The following is a 26,119-nucleotide window of genomic DNA, read 5'->3' on the forward strand; positions in this document are numbered from 1 at the left end:
CCCCTCCCTCTTCCCAGTTCTCCCGCTGTCTTCCTGTCTCCTACTACATCCTATCTTTGCCCGCCCCCTCCCCAGAGATCAGTCTGAAGAAGGGTCTCGACCCGAAACGTCACCCATTCCTTCTCTCCTGAGATGCTGCCTGACCCGCTGAGTTACACCAGCATTTTGTGTCTATCTTCAATTTGAACCAGCATCTGCAGTTAATTTCCTACACATCATAAGCAATAACCTCTCTCCTCCCCCCCCACAAACCATTCTCTCACATCTCCTAAATTTCCCACCTTTAGCACCCTACTCTAAATATGGTGTCTCATGATTCTATCAGAGCCATCCACGCTTACTGTGCAGCACCAATGACTCAACCTCCCATTCCCCCTTCAATGGTTTCCCAGTATGAAACTGGAAAACAAGTAACAATAAATATTCTCAACTCAAGGTAAACTGTAGAATATGTCACTGAATTACCTCTTTGGTCCTCACTTGGCTAGAAAAGCATTTCTGCCACTACCTTCAGCATGGATGGATCCATCTCTTCTTTCAGCATGGTGAAGCAACTGTGAGCCAGTTGTTGCTGCCTGGCATCTTCATTAACCATCAACTCACCATAGAGGTAGACTCCCATTGCCTAGGGAAATAATATAGCATTTTACAAAAGCATCACCGTTACTATGTGTAATTTCTAAAGGGTAACATTTGAAACTCTCTGTAAAATAAATCTTTTGCATTCAAAGTAAACCATTTAGTTTCATTTAAACTTGGCAGCATTTTGCAGTGTTATGTAATTAATAATTCAGCATCATGCTCAACATGTTTGAACTCCTATGCTGCAAATTAATGTTTTCCTTTTGATGTTTAGTATCATTAAAATTGTATTGCACAACCTTCAGGATAATAACTACAACTACCTATTCCACAGCACTGAAGGAGGACAGCTTGGACAGGAAACACTTTCACATTCACATGCTGGCAGATCTTCAACTCAAAAGGTTAAATGTTTCTCTAATGCTGGCCGGGCTGCTGAGTGTTTCTGTTGTATTTCAGGCCTCTGAGTGAGACTTTGCTGAGAAAAGTTTGAGAAAGGTAGACAAATGTGTTGGAAGGGACGCCGTGGAGCAGACAAAATGTCTCAGTTGTGTCCCTGTTGCACTTTCACCATAAAGGGGACTTGTAACTCCCTGTGGCTCTCAACTCCCATCATCCCATTCATTCTCTTGTGGAGCAAACGCTGATGTTGTTTCAGTCAGAAAAGCCACCAGGCGTAATGCATGAAGGAGGGCGCATGTCACCAATTTAGTAGGTTCTAATAAATAATCTCCATAGGGTTATCATGAATCAAACAATTTACCTGTGTTACTTTATTGGATTGTGTTTGCTCATAGTCAAACTACAACCAAGAAAGCAACACAAATGTTCTATTTTGATGGGCAAATGCTTCCACTTAACAGTAGAGAAAGAAAAAGAGCCAGCATTTCAGGTGAATGACCTTCCAGCAGAAAATTTATAATCATTCAAATTTACTGAGTAATAAACTCTGACTCCAGATGATTGATGCCCACGTCAAAAGTCTGAAAAGATCATAGCAACACTATTTATATATATATCAACATTAATTGGGGAAAGGGGATTTATGATTAGTTTGCTAAATGAATGTCATAGCAATGGAACAAACATTATTTCAGATTTCCAGCACATGCTGTTTAAAAAAAAATTCAATTGCATGCACCTTGCATTCAGCTCAATAACTCAACAATTAGATTTGAAAACAGCAATGGTGACAGCTGGTAAAGTACCAAAATTATGATCATGTGGGTCGATGATATATAATAAAAACATTAACATATAAATATCCAGAAATTGCTGTGGCACATGTGGATAACCTAAACAAGACCGGTCGGTCATGGCCAATGAAGGCCAATGGCTGTGGCTGGGGAATCTACTGGGACACATAATAACATCCTGCCCAGAGTCAGATTTCAAGGTGATATCCTATAATTACTCTCTGGCAAAGCACTGAACTGGTAATGTGATAAACATAAATGAGAGGTTTTCATGCTAAAGGCATGCAACAAACTAAAAAGTAGTGAAGATATATTAAAACTGTAGAGAACCGTGATTAGACCATATTTAGAAGTATTGTAAACATTTCTGGTCTACATATTATTAAAAGGACAAAGATTTTGCAGGCAACACAAAAATGGTTCATTTGAATATCAGAATTGAGAGATTATACCAATCTGAGGCAATTGAATCTCTGAAAGTGAATTCACACCGTTTAGAGTTCACCTATATTCAAGCATTGACGGAGATTTTTGCCTCCAACACCTTGACAAAAAAATGCAAAAATCTAACAGTCATCCTTTGGCCAAGGTAGATGACTGAGAAACTGAATCTATTAATTTCATCTACTTTAGTTTAGTTTAGAGAAATAGCATGGAAATTGGTAATTGAGCCCTCCAAGTCCTTTTGCCATATGCCAAGTGAGTTATTGAATTTTTTTGGCTCCACAATTTCTTATTACACTTTGTTTACAAGAATATCCGCCCCAATTCTTATCACAGTATCTGCACATTCACAATCGCTGCAAAATACGAAAAATCAATAATATTGACTTCCAACAATCTTGAGTTCACTCATGATGATACAAACAAAGGCCAAGCAGTATGGGGGAGATCAATCATTCCTCTTTATACATTCTTGATTTGGCAAACTAAACCTTTTCATAAATTAGGCCAAGTCACATCGTATTTGTTACCACTTTAACATTTTATGTTCTGGGAATCAATGTTACAGAGAAGTTACAGACAAGAAAAAGGTCTTGTGGACAGATGAGACGAAGTTTAACTTATATCAGAGTGATGGCAAGAGCAAAGTATGGAGGAGAGAAGGCACTGCCCAAGATCCAAAGCATACCACCTCATCTGTGAAACACGGTGGTGGGGATGTTATGGCCTGGGCATGTATGGCTGCTGAAGGTCATGGCTCACTTATCTTCATTGATGATACAACTGCTGATGGTAGTAGCATAATGAATTCTGAAGTGTATAGACACATCTTATCTGCTCAAGTTCAAACAAATGCCTCAAAACTCATTGTCCAGCGGTTCATTCTACAGCAAGACTATGATCCCAAACATACTGCTAAAGCAACAAAGGAGTTTTTCAAAGCTAAAAAATGGTAAATTCTTGAGTGGCCAATTCATTCACCCAATCTCAACCCAATTGAGCATGCCTTTTATATGCTGAAGAGAAATCTGAAGTGGACTAGCCCCCAAAACAAGCATAAGCTAAAGATGGCTGCAATGCAAGCTGGCAGAGCATCACCAGAGAAGACACCCAGCAACTGGTGATGTCCACGAATTGCAGACTTCAAGCAGTCGTTGCATGCAAACGATATGCGACAAAATACTAAACATAACTACTTTCATTTAGAATGACATTGCTGTGTCTCAAACATTATGGTGCCCTGAAATGGGGGGGAGTTTGTATAAACAATGCTGTAATTTCTACATAGTGAAATCAAAATGTATAAAAAATACCCTTTATTCTACAAACTCCCTTTCTTGGAGTCCAGAAGCAACCTGATTTTCCCAGTCTACCTGCATGTTGAAATCCCCCATATCCATACTGGCATTACCTTTGTTACATGCCAGTTTTAACTCCTGCTGCAACTTACACCCGATATCCAGGCTACTGTTTGGGGGGCTGTAGATAATTCCCATTATTGTCTTCTTACCTTTACAATTCCTCAATTCTATCCACAGTGACTCTACATCGTCAGTCCCTATGTCACCCCTTCAGTCCTTATGTGGTTAGCCCTCATGGAATTCAAGGTGAGCCAGCTAACTGGATTCAAAATTGGCTTTGAGGAAGAAGTTAAAGAATAGTTATGGAGGGTTGCTTGTCTGATTGGAAGCTTGTGACCAATTGTGCGCTGCAGGGACTGATGCTGGGTCCGAACTGCTTAATATGTACATTAATGATTTGGATGACAACGTATTTAACATTGTTAGTAAATTTGCAGATAACTCCAAAACAGGTGGTATAGTAGACATTGAGGAAGGCTATCTAACTTTACAACAAGCTCTAGATCAGTTGGGAAGATGGTAAATTAAATTTAATTCTGACAAGTGGAAAGTGTTGCACTTTCTAATGTCAAAGCAGGAAGGACTTGCACAGTAAATGCTAGAGCCTTGAAGTATTGCAGAACAGAGATCCGGGAGTACATTGCATGGATCCCTAAAGGTCGCAACTCAGGTAGACAATGTGGTGAAAAAGGTGTTTATTGGGAAGGCACAAAATGCTGGAGTAACTCAGCGGGATAGGCAGCATCTCTAGATGGGAATGGGTGATGTTTCGGGTCGAGTCCCTTCTTCAGACAGAAAAAAAAGAAGGCCCTTCTGAAGAAGTGTCTATCTTCTGTGTAAACCAGCATCTGCAGTTCCTTCCTACACATATATTGGGAAGGGTATGGAGTACAAAAGTCGGGACATTATGATGTAATGATGCAGCTGCACAAGTCATTGATGAGACAACACTTGGAGTGCTGTGTGCAGTTTTGGTCACCTAGATAATAGGAAAGATGTCATTACATTGAAAAGGGTGCAAAAAGATTAACCAGGATGTTATGTGGGCTTGAGTTATGGGGAAAGGTTGGATAGATTGGAATTTTTTTTAACTGCAAGAGGCTGTGCATTAAACTTATTGAGGTGTACGAGATCACGAGGGGCATGGATAAGGTGAATACTCCTTTTCCTAGGATTCAAAACATGAGGGCATAGGTTTGAGAGAAGGGAGAGATTTAAGAGGGACCCGAGGAACAACTTTTTCACTCGGCAGGTAGTCTACCTGAAATGAGCTGCCATATGAAGTTTTAGAGGTGGATACTATTACTTTTAAAAGGTAATTTGGAATGAAATATAGATAGGAAGGAATTGGAGGGATATGGGCCAAATGAAGACAATGTGGACTTGCCCAATATGCCAAATTATTCGGCACAGACGAAGGACTGGTTTCCATGTTATACAGCTCCATGATTCTATGACTCTAATAGGATTACAAAATGAACAGAAGTGTTCACAAACTTTCATTTCCAAATTTCATTTTCATTTTTACGAATTTACTATTGAGGTAGTACACTATTAAAATATAAAGATAGCCTTGACGTCTAAGCTTTATTGGTTTATTATTAAGTTTAGCATCAAAACTTCAAATATTAAAAAGAAATCCCTAGAAACTGCAAGCTGCTTTTTAAATATGTATTATTCAGCGAGCATTTAACATAATTCTACATAATTATTTCTACATAATTTCTTATTCACAGATAAATTCAAATAGGGTACCTGATCTTGTTTCAAAAAATTAATCAGGTCCCCGTATGCCATGATGTGTTTATGTTTAATAACCAGCTCACACCAACGATGGCGCACCTGGAAAATAAGCAAAAATGTAAGAGAAAGGAAATAGATTCATGAAAGTAAAATGTGGAATTAAAAACTAGTTTTATTAATAGTAAGCACAAAAGTGCTAGATTGTATCTTAAAAGCTTGTATTTTTAAAGTGTAAAAATGTGAATGTAGGGTCTTTTATCCAGAGGAGAGAAGAAAGGTTTAAAGTGAGAGGGGAAGATTTAATAGGAACCTGAGGGGTAACCTTTTCCCACACAGAGGATGGTGGGTACATGGAATGAGCTGCCAGAGGAGGTTGCTGAGGCAGGTACGATAACATAATTTACAAGATATTTGGGCAGGTAGATGGATAGGAAAGGTTTGGAGGATATGGGCCAAACATGGGCAAGTGGGACTATTGCAGATGGGGCAACCTGGTCAGCATGGGAAAGTTGATCAAAGGGCCTGTTTCTATGCTTTAGAACTTTATGACCATTTTGGTAACAAGCAAACGAAAAGCAAAACAAAAATGTTAATTCTTACAGAATCTTTCATGGACAACTCCTTGGCTCACTAAATACTTGCGCTCGGTCCACTGAGGACTACGGGTTCTTCTGGCTGCTAACCATTTCAACTCTCCTTCCTATTGCTATACTGAACTTTCTGTCCTGGGCCCCCTCCATTGCCAGAGTGAGGCCACATGTAAATTGGAGGAACAGCACCTCATTTGTCCTGGTTTTTTCTTGTTTCCAGCTTTCTCCACACCCCCTCCCCCATCCCCAACTTTCAAGCTGAAGAAGGGTCACCTATCCTTTTTCTCCAGTGATACTGCCTGATCCACTGAGTTACTCCAGCACTTTGTGGCCATCTTTAGTACACACCAGCATCTGCAGTTCTTTATTTCCACAGCTCCTCCTTCATCAGAAAAAAAATATGATAAGACGTAGCTCAAAAGGGTACACCAATGTGTAGACTTCAAGTGTCCCAGGTTGCACAATTACATTAAGAGCAAAATAATTGTCCTGAATGTTATTATAATTTTCTTTGGGTGCATCTTTTTTAGATATTCAGTAATTAACAGGAATCCTTTTTTGTAGTTGGTGTGGCCAGAAAATACATAATCAGCAACTCAAGCTCCTTCGAACATTTAATTAGATTATGGCTGACCTGCAATTCAACCATCTGATCCAGGCAAAGTGTGTAAAAAGGAACTGCAGATGCTGGTTTAAACCAATGATAGACACAAAAAGCTGGAGTAACCAGGACACAAAACGTCACCCATTCTTTCTCTCCAGAGATGCTGCCTAACCTGCTGAGTTACTCCAGCTTTTTGTGTTTATCTTTGATCCACATAAAGTGTTCTCCTACTTAATAATATTCTGTGCATCTCAGCACTGAAGATTTTATTTGCTAGAAATATATCAAAAACATGCTTCCTGCATTCTAATTTTAGTCTAATTTTAACTATCTGTTCCCCATGTAGAATATAGCACATGAGAAAAATCAACTCAAATGTCAGCTTTAATTATGATAAATGACATTATCCAACAATAAATGATAAAACTGACAACATATGCATAAGTTTCCTAAATGTTGTTATCAATCACACAATCCCCCTGCAAAGTGTGATGGTAAAGTCTTTAAAGATAGAAATCAGCTGAAATATGAAGTGATGGGAATTTCAACATTTTACGCATTGCTCTCATTATGAAAAACCCTCTGGTGAAAAATCTCTCTGGTTCTGTAGAAAGTCCAATTTCATTCTATGATTGAAAATTATTTTAAGTTTTATTTTTATAAGTTTATGATATTACAGCTTCTGCTCAAATCTAAGCGTGCGTCTTTTGTTACAAAATCTATGAAAAGTTAATAACATTTCCTGGTTTGCTCAAAGGACTCTTTGATGGGATTAGCGGGTAACTACGCTTGATGACACCATCACTGCTGGAACCAGAGATGCTCCTGGAGCTAATACCAGACTGAAATTAAAATCGGCAAAGGAGAAATCTATGCCACAGAGGTTGCTTAACATTGCCACATGCAGTTAAAATTCAGGGAGTTGAAATGTTATAAAATTATTCTGCAGATAAAATAATAATTTTAAAAATAATAAACTCTGCCTCCCTTTAGGTCCAAAAACATGTGAGCATGTTGATTACTTTGGCTTAAATGAACACACAGCTTGTGTAGTAAACTCTGTGATCTTTGCCTATTCCCCCTCTGGCAGAGTTTATCAATTGTTGGCAAAACAGTTCAGTGGGCTAGGAAATGAATTACCTCTGCATCCTGCTCCCTTAGGCAGTATTGCTTCTGTAACGTCTGCAGTGTTTGGGAAGACAAGGACTTCGTCTCCAATAGAAATTCCAGGAGCAAAACCAGTTGGTCTGGCAAAAGCTGAAATAGAGATAAGTATGATTAGAGACGTTATTGCTTAAGGGATAATATCTGTTGATATATAATACATCAATATAATGTGCTTTGTAAATTGCATTTATGGAAAATAAAACATTTAATTTAGCCATTTACATACTGGAACATTTCACAAATCAAACTTCCCATTAATAAAATTTAAATCCAATTGGAATTAGATTAGTTCTTACATTTCTATTCTGTAGATACATAAATTTAGAATAAAATATCCTTGTAAATAATATTTAAAAATTTAAGTTCACTTAAATTCCACTTAGCAATGCAAAATCCTCTCCCCATTGAAAAGGATCATGTTTCAGCCTTACCCGACAGCACTGCTGAGCTTCTTGCCTTAGTTCTCATTCAACTCACATTTGTTTACACGACACTCTAAAGACATGAACAGGTACTCTTGATGTGGCCACAATGAACTAGCTTTGCTCATCACATTCAACATATCCCGATACAAGTCAAGAATAAAGTCGTACTTTCCTTATGTATGTGGATGTACCTATACTGGTGTTGTTGCCAAAAGTAATATTTAACATGGCTAATCGCTACACTTTTAAGGGCTTTGAAGAGTAATTACTATTTTAAACTTGTCCCATTCTACACTGCACCCACAGCCCATACAATAAAAAGTCATACAATATATTTTTTATACTAGTGGAAAAACACTGCAAAATAATTTAATTTTACTGTCTGTATTTCACCAATGCCTATTGTTGCCAAATTATTCCCATTGGGTTATAAAAGTCAAAGACACAAAATTTTGATTTAGTGACAATGAAGAGAGTGATAGATTTCATGACTATAGGCATGCTGCCTTTGTCTTTCACGATGTAGGTCACAGGTACAGAAGAGAATTGCATTTTATAAATGGTAAACACTGCGTCTGTATGTCAATGGTGTTGTTAGTGAATGTACAGGATAGAGAAATGGGTAGCAATCAAGCAAACCTCTTTGTCCTGGACAACATAAGCTAAAGAATTGCTACTGGGTTGCAGATATTCAGTCCTCGACCCAATCTTGAAGCCGTAATATTTATATAACTATTCCAGTAAGATTCAGCTCTTCATCATCCAAGAAGTCGCATACTGAATTAAATATCCAGCAATGACCTGAGAACATCCTCACTTCTGATTCATGTTGAAAGGAAGATCATTGATCAAGCAACTAAAAAAAGCCTGTAACACCAGCAAGGAGAGCATTTGCAACAATGTGTTGAAATGACTGACCTCCAACAATTACAATCTTTTGTGCTGGTCATGATTCTAGAGCGTGGAGATCTTTCCATTAGAATCCAATGAACAAAAATAAGAAGTTTGTCAATACAAGTAATGCTTGGAGTTCCATCTCCCTGGAAAGTTAACCATGAAAATAGTTATCATCTGCAATTTTTTTAGAATTGTTTTAAGTCTATTGTAAATGGCTGACTGATAATTAGCATTGTCCCGGAGGTTTGAAGGTCCCTTTTCTGTGCTAGATGGCTCTATTGCTTTATAATTTTAAATGGCATGTATCAATGCAAAACAAGACAACGAGAAGAGTGGAAAATAGCATCATAAATAGAACACAGAACATTACACACCCTTTGGCGTACAATGGCAATGCCAATTAAAACTGCACATCTACCCGCACATGGCCTACACCCCTCCTAACCCTGCATTCTCGTGTGTCTGTCTAAATGCCGTTTATATGGCACTATCATGCCTGCTTCCATCTTCATCCCTGGCAGAATATTCCAGACATTTACCACATTAGGCAAAAAAAAACTTGCCTCGTAAATGTACTTTAAACTTGCCTCGTAAATGTACTTTAAATTTCCCCCTCTCACCTTAAAGGTATGCATTTCAATCCTGGGAAAAAGACTAACTACTCTATCTTTCATAATTTTATTTAGTTTTTTCAAGTCACCTCATGGCCTGTTTCTGTGCTGCATGCTTCAATGATGCAGCTTCTCAACATCCATCCAATCAATATCTCTATCTTTAAAGCCCCCCAAAAATACTTCAGATTCTGGAAAACTGAAGTTAAAGCAGAAAGTGCTGTGAAAGCAGTTAATCAGGCATCATCTTTGGAGACAGAAGAGATTTAAACGTGCTTTAAGGTGTGGAGAGTGGGTGAAGGAGCAAAGGGATGTATTTCATCATGTGGAAACCAAGACAGACTGAAAGATACATGAAATGGTAGTATCGTCTAGAAGCAGCTGGTGACGACAGGTTGTTCTGGCTGGAGGAGATTCCATGAAAAAAGATGAACGAGGAGGTGAAATGGATAGTTTGGTGCAAACTCCACCTGCCCATTGCTGCATGCAACAATGCTGAGAACATGGCTGGGTGTACCCTCTCCAGTAGGTTGTGTTCCTTAAAATAATCACACAGTACTAGGGTTGCCAACTTCCTCACTCCCAAATACAGGACAAGGTGACGTCACCGTCCCGCTTCCCACATGACCTCACCCAGCTAGCGGCCACATGCTCCCGCTCCACCAATGGCGGCTGCCCGGGCCGGGAGGCGGGTTGCTACGCAACCTCCGTAAGGCGACGCCCAGGCCTCCAGACCTAGACTGTCTGGAGCTAAAATGGCAGAAACCTAGAGTGGCGGAACCTAAACTGTTGGGACCTACAACGTCGGGGCCTACAGCACCCCCGACAGTCTAGGTTTCCGCCATTTTAGCTTCGGACAGTCTAGGTATGGAGACCTGGGCTCCGCCTTACGGAGGTTGCATAGCAACTCGCCTCCCGGCCCGGTCGGCCGCCATTGGTGGAGCGGGAGCACTTGGCCGCTGGCTGGGTGAGGTCACGTGGGGTGCAGGGCAGTGACATCACCCGTTAACCCTTATTTGGGAGTGACAAAGTTGGCAACCCTACTAATAAGGGGCAGGGGCGGTCCCGTAAGGGACAAACTAATTAATGCCAAAATACAGGATGTCCTGGCTAATATGGGACAGTTGGCAACCCTACACAGTACTGCAAGGGAAATGTCTATTATTGTCTATCCCCAATAATTGAATTCAACAAGTTTTAGTTAAACCTTTAAAGTCAAGCCACAGGCCTTCAGCACAAGAGATTGTGTGTAGACCAGAAGCTTTCAAGATTCTACAAAGCACAAGACACTTGCAAAGTTTGAAACAGGTAGCAACAAAAGTTAAAACACTAACCAACTTGGGAGAAGCTGATCTCTTTAAACAGAGATTGTGATGATAATTGGGGCGCCTTTGAGCATGTTCGCCCATAAGGCATAGAGGGCATTAAACAAGGCCCTGAAGGCTTGAAAGCCCAGCCTTCAAATTAGTGTCAAATGCTGATTTACATCATGGTCCACCCGCTCTGCTTACCTCAGTCACTCAATAATTGCAAATATATTAATGCTCTTGCCAATATAGCAAGAGTTTTGATGTGCATCATAAATACAAGTCACACATTAGTGACCATATTAGAGCCAAACAACACTCATAAAACAACATTGATAAGCACAATTCCTGGCCAATGATGGGAAACTGGAACTAAACTGAATACAAATGCAATCAAAAATCCTCAAGTCTTCCATGTTAGCCGATTTAAGTTACATTACAGCAAAGACAAATCAACATTCGGATGCAGCAAATCTTTTAGTGCCAGTGAAGATGGAGGTTTAAACTGACCCTCAACATATGCACATTAAACTTTTCAGTAATGTTTCATTTTTAGAGAAAACAGTTGCCAATCATTCAACCAATACATTAATAAACATTGAAGGACATATTTTGCTTGTTTGACAGTTATAGAAGCTTTAGTAAATGGTCCTTATTACGAACTCCTCTTTCTAGGAGCCAAAAGATACCAAAAGATAGCTACCAAAAGATAGCGATGGCTTTGAGTTCTCTTTAAACACATCTCAACATCTATCCCAAATTTCAGTGCCTGCACACCTTATGAACAAATATTTAACATCTAGGTGTTAAATAATAAGTGGGAAGCAATACATTAAGATCTCCTGAAACTTGCACTATTGTTTAAAAACTGAAATGGAAACATCTATGAACAATCACTAAGATGGATCAAATAGAGAAAAGAACTGTAATCTCTTTCATAAATGGAACAATCACACCAAGATTAGGCAATTAACAAGTTTAATACAAATAAAACTATGTTTAATACACTACAGTTTAAGCATTTCTGTTCAAAGAACAGTAATCAATACAGATTTCTTTTTACAGTATTTTGGTCTTACTGTTAAAAAATTCAAACTCTGGCATTTGCTAATGAAATAACTGGTGGAAAACTTGGCTTGCTTCAAACATCAAAAAACATTCAAATAAGACTCGACTTTGATTATGAAGCAGTGAGACCACATCTGAAACATTAACAGGATAATAGAATTGGCAAGTTAAACTACACTTCAGTTATACGGCCGTACATGGGACTGTGATGCATAAAAACGCCTTCAGTTCCCACACATTTGAAGCTCCACTGCAGCTGCTCCAAGGCAGGCTTGAGCAACCAAGAGTTTAATATCCTGAAACATCAGCACTGTCAGACTATTCAACAATGCTAACTTGGAATTACCACAGCCAGCTAAGTCCATGGTAGTTAACGGGCAGAGATTACTACTGACCTTTCTCTGGCAAAAAACGTGATAGATTTGCATTTAAGTAGCTACAACTGCAGCAGTAACTGCGTCCAGATTCAAGACACAAACCACTGAGCCAATACAGATGGTATTCTGAACATCCAGTTTGTTTGAACCCATGCATCAGTGGAGGCATTAAAAGCCACATCTCAGCAGGAATGTGTACAAACTTTTGCAGTAGGAGCCGACTGACTGCTGGGCGATTTCAATTATTGCTACATTATTCTGGGATCTCTGCCTAAATGCATACTTCTTCCCATGATGTTATTTCCTGATATCTTCATTGTTTAAAATTAGATTGATGGCGCCAATATATACAATACACACAAAATCCATCTCTTTTCTAAATGATTCTCAAATCCTTCAGCTTGTCCTTTCAGTGCAAATAGATTACTCTGAATGTTCTCTGAAAGTTGGTGCATTACATGCTGATTAAACAAAAGAATCAGAACATGGAGGCTGCAGTTGGCAATGCTTCAGAAAAATGTATGAATAAACCATAAAAGAAATCTGACCTTTCAAATTACGAAAGCCATTCAAAACATAATCCCACAATGCAGCTCTAGATTTTGGTAGTAAAATGTCAGTCGCAAAGTCAAAGTATTTCCTTTCATCTGGTGTTAAAATGGTTGCCTAAACAAGTTAGAACCCTTTACATAGCAGTCTGGTCTTAACTATGCATGCCTGCCTCTAGGTCAGAGGCATCCCGTAGCACACACAGGAAAGCATCAGCATGACTTGCCTGAACAGATTTATAGGCTTCACCACATTTCCAACTAGCTTCTGAAAGGAATTCCAACGTGCAGACTTACCCAATGGTTGATTGATTTAACTGTACAATTTACTTTGTTTAAAACAAATGAATTCTAAACACTTTTCTTTCATGAGTATTTCTTGTTCAAAAATACAAAAATGCTTTGCAATTTCTGATGGAAAATTAATTTTTATGTTAAGGGGAGAATCCCAAAGTCTAACCTTCAGTTTGTCTGCTATCCAAAAAAGCAGCACATCTGTTTCCAGTGCAAGAGCGTTTCCAATGCAGAGTTTGAATTACCAGACTTGTAGAGTAGCTGAATGATGATGGTCTTATGCCATGAAGTTCATTCTTTCTCCAGCCTATCATGATTTATACAGTGTGTGTAAGAAGGAACTGCAGGTGCTGGTTTACATTGAAGATGGACACAAAACGCTGGGATAACTAAGTAGGTCATGCAGCATCTCTGTAGAAAAGGAATAGGTGATGTTACGGTTCAAGACCCTTCATCAGACTTAGGTCGAGACCTCCATCATAGGTCTGATGAACGGTCTTGATCCAAAACGTCACCTATTCCTTTTCTCCTAAGATGCTGCCTGACCCGCTGAGTCACTCCAGCATTTTGTGTCTATCTATGATGTATACAGTGTAGCTAAGCACCCAATTGCAGATGATGCAAATGGTTAAGCCAGTGGATTGGGTCCAGTATCTGGGTTGCTTTGATTTGCTTAACACTGAGTATCCATCTTATTGCATTTTGAAACCAATCTTTTATGAATCGAATGAAGTCAAATAGCTTGTTTGCACTTTTGTCATGCTGAAAAAGAGTCCACATCACCAAGCCAAATGAACCAGTAAACAGACTCGACTTCAACTCTAAACCAGCTGATGCTGCCATTTTCTTTTACACCAATGGCAACTCAAGACTTCCTTCCAAGTCAAACAATGGACCATATCATCAATGACTACCTCTCCAATCTCTTCCAGGATACATGTCTCACATTGATCTTGCCCTAATGAAAGCAGAAAAAGTCTAGAAACATTCACTAAGTCAGGCAGCATATTTGAAACGCAAAGCGGTTAATGTTTCAAGTTTCAGAACCTGAACCAGTCCTGATTTGCCAGACCGGAAACATTAACCAACTTTCCTTCCACATTAGCGCACTGACCAGCATTTTCTGTTTTCATTTTCTAGCATCTTCAGTTTTTTTTATTTGCTTTGACAAAGCCATGTCAGATAGCAGAAGCTGGATCCAAAACTTGAATATCATTATATAGGAGTTACAACCAACGCTTTTCATAATGTCTTAAGACACATATCTATGAATCTTCACACAATACCTATCCTAGAGGCCAAGTCAGAAACAAACATTATAGCATAGGTGACAAGTATATGATGCATTACCGGAATACTAAATCCATTCTGGCATCCTATTCAAGTCTCTTCTGCTTTAAAGTTTTATTTTCATGGACATAAGATATTATGTTTCCTCATTAGGCATTTCCCGTGAGTGGATCCTTTCTTATAATTTTTTTTAATTCATCACTTATAAATGCTGACAAGGCAAGCATTTCTAATTACTCTGAAAAGTGTGCCAGGAAGTCATTATTTTGATCAAATGCTGCCTGCCGGTAAAAGTACTTCCATGTTGACATGAAAAATTGAGTTCCTGGATTTTAACTGGGCACTAACGAAGGTCAGGACAGTGAGTGCGCCTGGACCTTTGGAGTCCACATGCATCTGCCTGACCAAGTAGAGAATATTACATCAAACCTTTGGTGTGCCTTTAAGGTGGAGAAAAGACTAAGTTATGAAGTGACTTACTCGGAGCGTACCCTATTGTTGACATGATTTTTAAGGAATTCAATAAATGTCCAGCGAAATGTCAAGGGGAAATTTACTTGCATCATTTATTTTGTGAAAAGCTGTGGAACTACAGATCAATTAGTTCTATATGTTTATGATCCTTCTTCTGAGACATGGCAGTAAATTTTAGGACAATCACAAAAGGAGGTTAGACACAAGGAACAGCAGATGCTGGTTTATATATTTTTTTAAATGACAAAGTGCTGGAGTAACCCAGTGGGTCATGGAGCATCTCTGGAGAACATGGATAGGCGTTGTTTCAGGTTAGAATACTTCTTCATACTGATTGTAGTAGGGGGGAGAAAGTTCTCTTCCCTATTCCCCACCTAGCTGCACTACCATTTCTCGCGATTTCCCCTACTGCTTTCCCCTCCACTGTTCCCTTCCACCTACATCCATCCCCTGTGCTTCACATTTCACTCTTCTCTCCTTATCTTACATCCGAGCTGAGGCTCTATAAGGCGCTGCTAAGGCTGCATTTGGAATATTGTGAGCAATCTTGAGCACCATATCTGAGGATGTGCTGGCTCTAGAGAGGGTCCAGATGAGGTTTACAATAATGATTCCAGGAATGAGTAGGTTAACCTATGATGAGCATTTGTCGGCACTAGGCCTGCACTCGCTGGAGTTTAGAAGAATGAGAGGGTGGGGGTGGGAACCTCATTGAAACATACAGAATAGTGAAAGGCTTGGACATAGTGGATGTGGAGTGGATGTTTCCACTGGTGGGAGAGTCTGGGACCAGAGGTTATAGCCTCAGAATTAAAGGACATTCTTTTAGGAAGGAGATGAGGAGAAATGCCAGAGGGTGTTGAACCTGTGGAATTCTTTGCCACGGAAGGCTGTGGAGGCCGTCAGTGGATATTTTTAAGGCAGAGACAGATAGATTCTTGATTAGTACAGGTGTCAGAGGTTATGAGCAGAAGGCAGGAGAATGGGGTTAGGAGGGAGAGATAGATCAGCCATGATTGAATGGCGGAGTATATTTGATGGCCTGAATGGCCTAATTCTACTCCTATCACTTGACCTCATGATCCTTTTGCACCTTTTCATTTCTAGCCTTTCGTCCACCCATCTGCCAATCTCAACCCCCCTTATCACATCAACCTTTCACTTGCTCGGCTTTGTCCCACCCCCACCGCATTTCCAGCTTCCCCCCCCCCCCACTACAATCCATCTGAAGAAGGGTCCCATCCCAATCGTTACCTATCTATGTCCTCCAGAGATGTTGCGTGTGCCTACCAAGTTACTCGAGAAAATGAATTTAACAGTTAACATGATAGAAAGGAGGGGAACCTAAATCCATTAATAATAACAAAAGGAAAGAGTTCCCATTTGTATCCAGTTAAATATTCATTGCAAGATATTCACTATTATGGTGAAATAAAGGAACCAATTTATATAGTACAGGAACAAGCCCCTCAGCCTCCCATGTCTGTACCAACCACAATGCCAATCTAATCAATCCCATTTGCCTGTACATGGTATTCATCCTATATTTGCTGCCTGATCATGCATCTGGCTATCATATCTTTCTACCACCTACCCTGGGAGCATATTCCAAACCTAACACGAAAAAAAACTTGCCTCGCACAAATATTTTAACTTTTCTCACCTTAAAGCTATGCCCTCTAGTATTTGACATTGACACCCTGGGGAAAAAGACAGACTATCTACCCTGGCTACTAGAGAAAAATTAAACTTGTCCAACCCCCCCAAATAACTAATATTCTCCAATCCAGGCAACATCCTGGTGAACCTCTTCTGCATCATCTACAAAGTCCATTACCCTTCCTATAATGTGACAACCAGAATTTCACACTGTACTACAATTATGGCCTAAGCAAATTTTCATGCAGTTGCAATATGAATTCCCGACTTTTATACTCAACGCCCTGCCCGCTGAATACATATATAGCGCAGGGCATTTTTGTCACCTTATCCACCTGTTTTGGCACATTCAGAAAGCTGTATATATTCACAAAATGCTGGAGTAACTCAGCAGGTCAAGCAGCATCTCAGGAGAGAAGGAATGGGTGACGTTTTGGGTCGAGACCCTTCTTCAGACTGATGTCAGGGGGGCGGGACAAAGGAAGGATATAGGTGGAGACAGGAAGATAGAGGGAGATCTGGGAAGGGGAGGGGAAGAGAGGGACAGAGGAACTATCTAAAGTTGGAGAAGTCGATGTTCATACCACTGGGCTGCAAGCTGCCCAGGCGAAATATGAGGTGCTGTTCCTCCAATTTCCGGTGGGCCTCACTATGGCACTGGAGGAGGCCCATGACAGAAAGGTCAGACTGGGAATGGGAGGGGGAGTTGAAGTGCTCGGCCACCGGGAGATCAGATTGGCCGTTCAATTTAATCTTTTTACCGAAGCCAATTAACCTACGAAGCTAACTTAACCCAATAAACCTCTATGTCTTTGGAGTATGGGTGGAAACGGAGCACCTTGAGAAAATACACACGGCGTCAGGGAGAACGTACAAACTCCGTAAAGGCAGCACCCATAGTCAGGATCAAAACCAAGTGGTGTACAAGGCAGTAAACACAATAGCTTCAATCAAGATTTTTAACATCTGCATGACATCTGATGGCAAACAGGAACATTTTCATTAAAGGCACTTCTTTCTAAATTGGTAGCAGAAGGTGCATAGAAATTACCCTTGTTGTCGACATTGCAACTATTTAGTTGGCAAGCAGCAAAGTGAATTTAAAAGAAATGCAATTGCAGTAACTTTGATATTTTAAATTAGCTGTCATAAAAGGTGCCTCACAACGTAAAGATGACAATTCTCAAAGCATAGAAATCACAGTGTTTAAGATATATTTAAGAGTAAAAGACTTCAAGAAGACGACAAAGACAGAGTAAAGATTATACACTTTTTTAAAATTAGGTGAAAGGAACATTACATTATTGTAACACCTTCGCTCAGCCCGCCTGAAGCAACCTGATCTCCCAGTTGCTGGACACTTTAATTCTCCTTCCCATTCCTACACAGACCTTTCTGTCCTAGGTCTCCATTGTCAGAGTGAGGCTAAACGCAAATTGGAGGAACAACATCTCATATTTCGCTTGGGCAGCTTACAGCCCAGTGGTATGAACATTGATTTCTCTCACTTCAGGTAGTCCCAGCATTCCCTCTCCCTCTATCCCTCCCCCACCCAAGTCGCACTAGCCTCTCATTTTCACACTACAAACAGCTAACAATGGCCTGTTTCCCTTATCATTGTTACTTTTTTGAATATCTTTCATTCATTGTTCTTTATCCATCCAGATCACCGTCTATATCTCTCGTTTCCGTCTGAAGAAGGGTCTCGACCCAAAACGTCACCCATTTTTTCTCTCCAGAGATGCTGCCTGTCCCACTGAGTTATTCCAGCTTTTTGTGTCTATCTTCAGTTTAAACCAGCATCTGCAGTTCCTTTTTACACATTACACTATTGAAGACAGATTTACAAATTGAACTTCAGAGTGCAGACAGATTAGTACCCAAATGATGAATGTTGCACCATTGACAGTAGAATAATATGAATGGTGGTAAACCTTATGTAGATGAACAGTAAATATGAATTGATGTATTTGGAACTACTGTGATCAAAGATTCTCCAAATGCACACTACACCATCCCCATCACCCTGATTTCTACAGTCTTTCCATCCCCCTATGTCAAGGTCTCTCATCCCTGCAGTTAACCCTCTTCAATTAAAATGCCAGTCCCAAATCCCCACTTTCATGACAAATACACTGAATCCCCCCCCCCTCACCCATTTCTTCTCTAGACAACCTTGTTACTCAACTGCTCTCCAATACCCAACTAATCAGCCTTTCATTCCATCTCCACTCTAACCACATCTACCAACATGTAGGTAGGCTGATCTATTTGCCACTCCACCTTCTGAAACACTCACTGGCTCGCCTTCTAAATTAGCTGAAATGCAGGTCCCATTTGACCTTTAGCTGGTAGCCCCCTCCAACTCCTGTTTCTAAAAGTAATGCGAAACAGCATATTTCAGTTCCTAATGTATGAAAGAGAAATTCGGAGAGGAATAAAATTAAGATGCCCAGAATTTCTAATCCTAACATTATCGAGACTTTTCATTTAACAAGACAAACTAAGTCAAACCATGACTTGGTTTTTTTTCTTTACAGAGAACTTACATAGCCTTTGGGCTGGATCTCATTCATTTTGAGTGGAACCACTGGTTTAAACAGCCAGTAACTTGGACCTCTGTACATGCAATGTCAAATAGACATATCCTGTGAGTGCAATATCAAATACACACAAGTCAAAATATTTCAAAAGTTGAATCTGCTAATTTGCTCTGCTGTTAAGAGTCCCCCAAGAATTCAATGTTGAAGTGACATTGCTGAGTTAGCACATTGTCTCAAATTTTGATGTTTTAACTCAAAACTAAAAACAAAACATTGACCATTATTGCAATTTTAATGTTGTTTAGTAATCAGACCACAAAAAAATTGGCCTATTATGTTAGGTTGAATGACTTCATTCAGTGCAGCACAATTCTTTCATTTTCAAGACTGTGAACAAGTCAATTGACAGTTCTATTGGCTAATTCCCAAAAATAGAGAACCGGGAAATGGTTAAGAGGCCCAGAGACCCCTTTCCAGTGAAGAATCAGAAGGACTCAATCAAACCATATGTCTGAGGCAGTTTAGAAAATCTAATGAAGACAACAAAGAGAGCAAGAGTTCTGGTTGTAAGGAAGCAATAATCATGTTCGGAGGAATAACTTGCCCGACAACAGAAATACCCTATTTAGAGAAACAATTGAATTATTTTCCAAGTTACAAGTATTTTGCAAAACAAGAATGGTATGTCAACCAAATGCTGCACCTCGTGCACTGACAAGCTGGTTTAGCCACATTCAGTTTACTGTGTACAGTTCTGTTCGCCTTCTTTTGGAAGGGTAGCATTAAACTGGAAAGAGTGCAAGAGATTCAGGAGGATGTTACCCTATAGGGCTTGTGTTACATAGGTTGGGTCTTTGCCCCTGGAGCATAGGAAGCTAAGGAATGATTTGAGGTTCATAAAATCAGGAGGGGCATAGATGGATAGCTATAATCTTTTCCCCAGTCTAAAACCCGAGGGCTTAGGTTTAAGATGAAGAGTGAAAATTTTTAAAAGGACCCAAACGACAGTATTTTCCACACATATGGTACAAGCTACCAAGGGAAGTGATAGAACAGGTACAATAGGACATTTAAAAGACATTTGGAAAAGACCATGGATAGGAAAGATTTGAAGGGATATGGGCTGGTGCAGGCAAGTGGGCCAAACTCAGTTAGACAACTTGGTTGGCTTGGGCGAGTTGGGCTGAAGGGCCATTTGCTGTACAACTTTATGACTCATTGACACCAATCACATGGTTTACAGTAAGATCATGTTTGTACGAGTTTAAAGATTAAACAGAACACTGCAAAAATATTGGGAAGGGCGAATTAGAATTTCATTTGTCATCCTTAAGAAATTAGCTACATAGAGGACCAGGCCTAAATTAGAAAGCTCTAAGAAATGATTTAATTTCAGTATTTTGGGAAAAAAATGCCACAAACTCACAAAACCATTGAAATGGGGGTGTCTATCATTGTACTTCAACTCCGAAAAGCAAAATAATAAATGCTGACATTTTCTGGAAATTACAGATGTTCATTATGCACAAATGTGGCTGCAAATTTCCTTCAAACTCAGACTTCCTGAAGAAAGAGTATCCCTTGGAACCCCAGGCTTCTGAGACAGACTGTGGCTTATCAAAGCTATTTAGAAAACAACTGAAACCTGCAGGATATGATATTTGTAGTTTGAAGACTCCCTTTATCAGTAGACATTTTTGCTCCGTTAATTGGAATTTCCTTGTGTTTTATGAGTTCTGCTTACTAGCTCTACCATATCCCTTGCCTTTGATTTTTTCCCCCCAGATCCAAATTGCTTATGTTTAATGCTGAACCATGAAATAACAAAAAGAAAGATTGTGAAGCGTCTTAGATACAAGGTATTACATCGCCAGCCACTTCAACTTTTTTTATTATTTATCAGATAATTTTAGATTGATGCAGATTTTGAAAAGCATAATTTCAGTACAACAGAGTGAAATTTTCCATAGAAGCCAAAAGATTTCCAGAGCAAGCTTACATGTCGTGATTAATTAAAATGTTCTCAGCTGTGACATGCTAACTCTTAAACTCATTTCTATTTGAACATAAAATACAAGAACAGGAGTACGCCATTTGGCCATCAAGCTAGTTCCATCATTCATCAGGGTCATGAATGATCTACTTCAACACAATTTTCCTTGACTTGTTTAATATCCAATAATCTATTTATCAGTTTTGAATGCCCTCAATGACTACACCTCCACAAGCTTCCAGGATAGAAAATTTCAAAAAGCACCAGGAGGAAATTTCTCCTCATCCCCATCCAAAAAGCCCTACCCCTCATTCTGAGATAGTGACTCCCGGTTCTACATTCCAAGCCAGAGGAAACATTCTCTCTTGCAAATTTGAACCTTGCAAATTTCAACAAGACAAGACATTCTTCATCCTTCTAAATTCTCGAGAATGTAGGCTAGGTCTAGATTATCTCCCTGAATGTCCAAATGTTGGAATTACACCAAAAGTAACCAATTACAAGCTTCACCAATAAAAGCATAGACAACTCTAGATCTCTGGAATAATGTCACCCGTGCCAACATCTTCATCCACTCATGAGTCACGTTAGATCTGCCATTCCCAAGAGTGAACGTGTGGAAAGTGACTGGCCCGGATGGATTCTCTGGCCACATCCTCATATCCTGTGCAGACCAGCTGGCAGGGGTATTCGCAGATATTTTTAACCTACTCCAATCTGAGCTTCCTACCTGTTTTAAGATGACTGCCCCAGTGCCAAAGAAAAATAAGGTAGCATAACTTAACAAATACTGTCCGTTGGTTCTGACATCCACCATCATGAAGTACTTCGAGAGGCACATTGTGCATATTAACTCCAGCCTCCAAGACAACCTTGCACTGCAATTCCTCTACGACCGCAACAGGTCCACGGCAGTTGCCAACTCCCTGGCCCTACACTCATCGCTGGAACATCAGCTGCAACATAGGCATATACATCAGACTCCTATTTATTAACTGTAGCTCTGCCTTCAACACTAAAATCATCTTCAAAATCTTGAACCCTAGATTCAGCACCTAAAACTGGTTCCCCAACTTTCTGACCCACAGACCATAATCGGTGAGGATTGGTGACAAAACATCCTCCATGATAATTCTCAACACCAGTCCCCACAAGAATGCACTCTCAATCCCGTACAAAATTCCCTATACATACACATCAGCACAGCCACATTATGTTCTAACTCCATTTCAAGCTTGCAGATGACACCAACATAATAGCCTGATTTCAAACAATGATGAGACCAAATACAGGAAGGAGATGGAGAGCTTAGTAGCATGGCATCAAGCCAACAGCCTCCCCTCAAAACCAAGGAGCTAGTCATCCAGCTCAGGAGGTTGGTTAGAGTACATGATCAAATTTGCATCAATGGTGCTGAAGTAGGGACGGTTAAGAGTTTTGGGTTCTTCGGTGTTAACATTGACACCAATTTGCCGTGGTCCAACCACATGGATGCTACTGCCAGAACTGCACCCCAATGCCTCTACTTCCTCAGAAGATTCAGGAAGTTAGGCGTATCTCCAACGACTCCTACCAGTGTCTACAGATGCACCGTACAAAGTAGCCTGCCGGGATGCATCACAGCCTGCCTGGTATGGCATGGCAACTGCTCTGCCCAGCCGGGATGCATCACAGCCTGGTATGGCAACTGCTCTGCCCAACCGGGATGCATCACAGCCTGGTATGGCAACTGCTCTGCCCAACCGGGATGCAATACTGCCTGCCTGGTATGGCATGGCAACTGCTCTGCCCAGCCGGGATGCATCACAGCCTGCCTGGTATGGCAACTGCTCTGCCCAACCGGGATGCATCACAGCCTGGTATGGCAACTGCTCTGCCCAACCGGGATGCATCACAGCCTGCCTGGTATGGCAACTGCTCTGCCCAGCCGGGATGCATCACAGCCTGGTATGGCAACTGCTCTGCCCAGCCGGGATGCATCACAGCCTGCCTGGTATGGCATGGCAACTGCTCTGCCCAACCGGGATGCATCACAGCCTGCCTGGTATGGCAACTGCTCTGCCCAACCGGGATGCATCACAGCCTGGTATGGCAACTGCTCTGCCCAACCGGGATGCATCACAGCCTGGTATGGCAACTGCTCTGCCCAACCGGGATGCATCACAGCCTGCCTGGTATGGCAACTGCTCTGCCCAACCGGGATGCATCACAGCCTGCCTGGTAATGGCAACTGCTCTGCCCAAGTTTGCAAGAAATTTCAAGAGAGTTGTGAGCATCGCCCAGTCAATCTTGCAAACCAGCTCCCGCCTCCCCCATCAATCCCATCTACACTTCACACTGCCTTGGGAAAATAGCCAACATAATTAAGGATCATCCACAGCCTGGTCATTCTCTGTTCTTCCCTCTTCTGTTGGGCAGATAATACAAAAGCTTGAAAGCAGCTTCCAGATCAACTTCTTCTCGGCTCTTATTACTCTTGACCAGACCTCTCATATGCCAAGGATGAATTCCCAATCTTCTAATCTACATTTTATAGCCCTTGCACCTTTGTTTAAATCAGCACTTTCTCTGTAGCTGTAACACTATATTATTTAGTTTATTTCCACTTTTGCACCACCTGATATTCCCATGTATAGTATGATTTGCCTGCACAGCACACAAAACAAAGTTTTCCACTGCATCTCACAACAATAAACAATAACGACCAAGAATGCCAGCACTAACCTCGGCTCAAAATCTCCAGCCACCCCATTGTCGTCTGCAGACTCTGAGCTCCAATACTCTTCCTGTGTTGGTCTTGCATCCTCCACCTTTAGCTCATCGAAAATTCTCTTGCTTTTCTTATTGTCTCAACTATTTAGCACCACTATCCTTGCTGACTACACCATTTCCGCTAAAGTCTCTAGCAAAACACCTGCTGCAGTCCAATTGCTCTGTTTTGACCGCAGTATGTACTGCACGTGTTCCTTTGTTTCATCACCTCAGCTCAATGCTCTTCATTTCTCCTTTCTGCAAATCTTTCTTTATCACCTACTCTTTAGTTGACTCTACTGGTATCTTTTCCTTTGGCTATCAAATAAAGTGTGAACTGAAATTTTTCCTTCAAGAGATTCCAGAAATTTCAAAGGCAAAAACTTTAATTGAGTGACGTGTCTTACCCAGTTTCTCTATTTGAAGATATTTGAACATATAAAACCATTATTAGTAAATGGTTATTTTTTGTTTCCCATGATTTATTTTAAAGCTGCATAATTTAACTAGGTTAACTGTGCGGTCAAAAAATGTAGAGTTTACTATTAATTCTAAAAAAATCTGATGGCTCAGTTTCACTTAAAATGGAGAACTGAAGAGGGATAGCCAATATAGATCTTAATATCTTCTGGAAAGATTTCATGTATTTAACATGTAATTTTTTTTTAAAAGTTGCTATGAATGACAGGAGGGGTAAACAAAACCTTGAAAATTCTTGTGACAAGATCAGACAAAAATGAAGATTAAGCATTTCCAAAAATGGAAATTGTAATTAAGCAACAGCAACTGTTAAATATTCAGCAGATTTAATTATGCAATAATCAGTTCGCAAAACAATTCCTGGAGTTACTTTAAACAGCTTTTCTGAATGAATTTGTTGCTGAGTACCAGAAATATTATAAATACATTGACAAAATAAAATTAACAATTCCATTTTTGTGCACTTGTTTTATCACCAGACCCATGAACTTTATTCCGGAAGTGAGTGATGAAAATCTGTATTTTACTAAAGAGATAAACAGGAGGACTTTACACTTCGATGCCTGAAACCAGTGGACCTCTATAGTATTTAATGGCTGAGCATATTTCAACACCTCTACGATTTAACCAAAAGGAAATTTATCCTTCAGTTGTTTGTTTTACATGCTTTAAAAAAATATGCTGGGATGACAACATGCTCACATTAAAGCACTGAAGTCATAAATTGCTGTTTGTTAGATGAACAATAAGAGAAACCTTGCAGTGAGAGATGTGCCCCATTTGCTAATTTACCAAAAAGAAACTCCTTCAAATAAATTATTGCTAAACAAACTACAAACACATTTAATCGATGTTTAAAAGAATTTTCGAAACATTCAGCTACCAGCCACAAAATTCTAATCACCATTAAGCTTTAAGGAGACAGGTGTTGGCACTGTTTTTAATAAGTGACTGGCAAGAATTACTGTCTGCAGATGGTTCATATTTTTACTACTGCAAAAAAAATTAAGATAAGCTTTGTTTCCCCGGTTCAGCATATTTACCCAGTTGAGCAAACAGATGAGGAAGGCGCAAGGTTGCATTCGTGATCTGTTCACATCATCCAGCTGGAATTGCTAGAGTAATATAAACATCCAGAACCCACTTAATTAAAGGAATAGAAAATCTGGGTAAGATTCCTGCTCCAAACATTACTCAGGGGCCCTGAAAGAAATGAGAACGTTGAATTAGCATTTGGCTGTAATGTCTGAAAGCAGAGTGCCATCAAGTTGTGCACATGCATGCGGTTCACTGAGGCAATGTGCTCACGATAACAAATAATGTCAAGGACTCAACACTTTAGGCAAGAAGAACAGTAGATTTTAAGAACTCCCATCAGCTATACTTAAACACAAACTAAATCTATGAATCATGGATTATTTTTGGTTGCACAAAGAACTTTGGGCTATATAGGGTTATTATTATATAAAAATCAATGAGTTATCTACAGTATGTGTATGATGTTTAAAGGCCTGTAATGCTGCTGCAAGAATTTCATTATGCTGTGGTCAGTACATATGAAAATTAAATACTTCTGACTCCCTATTACGTATATATACATATAAACACACGTGTGTGTGTATATATATATTACATACACATGTTCATTTTAAAGATATCATCATTTCCAAGACTTTCATTCATTTTCAAAACATCGGGTGCCAGACACTGTTGAT

General features: G+C 40.0%; 1 protein-coding gene across 6 annotated transcripts in view; it reads right to left on the bottom strand.

Moving 5' to 3' along the window:
- aopep (aminopeptidase O (putative)) overlaps nt 1–26,119 on the bottom strand; it is a 169,497-nt gene that overhangs the window by 22,907 nt on the left and 120,471 nt on the right. For all 6 annotated transcript variants that reach the window (XM_078396152.1, XM_078396151.1, XM_078396156.1 and 3 more), the window contains 3 exons: nt 7,661–7,777; nt 5,339–5,425; nt 466–625 (listed from right to left, as the gene is read on the bottom strand). In XM_078396152.1, coding sequence (XP_078252278.1) covers nt 485–625; nt 5,339–5,425; nt 7,661–7,777 — 345 coding nt within the window. In that variant the 3' untranslated portion in view covers nt 466–484. The remainder of the gene's footprint in view (nt 1–465; nt 626–5,338; nt 5,426–7,660; nt 7,778–26,119) is intronic.

The sequence above is a fragment of the Rhinoraja longicauda genome, chromosome 3, assembly GCF_053455715.1.
Source record: "Rhinoraja longicauda isolate Sanriku21f chromosome 3, sRhiLon1.1, whole genome shotgun sequence".
Taxonomy (NCBI): Eukaryota; Metazoa; Chordata; class Chondrichthyes; order Rajiformes; family Arhynchobatidae; genus Rhinoraja; species Rhinoraja longicauda.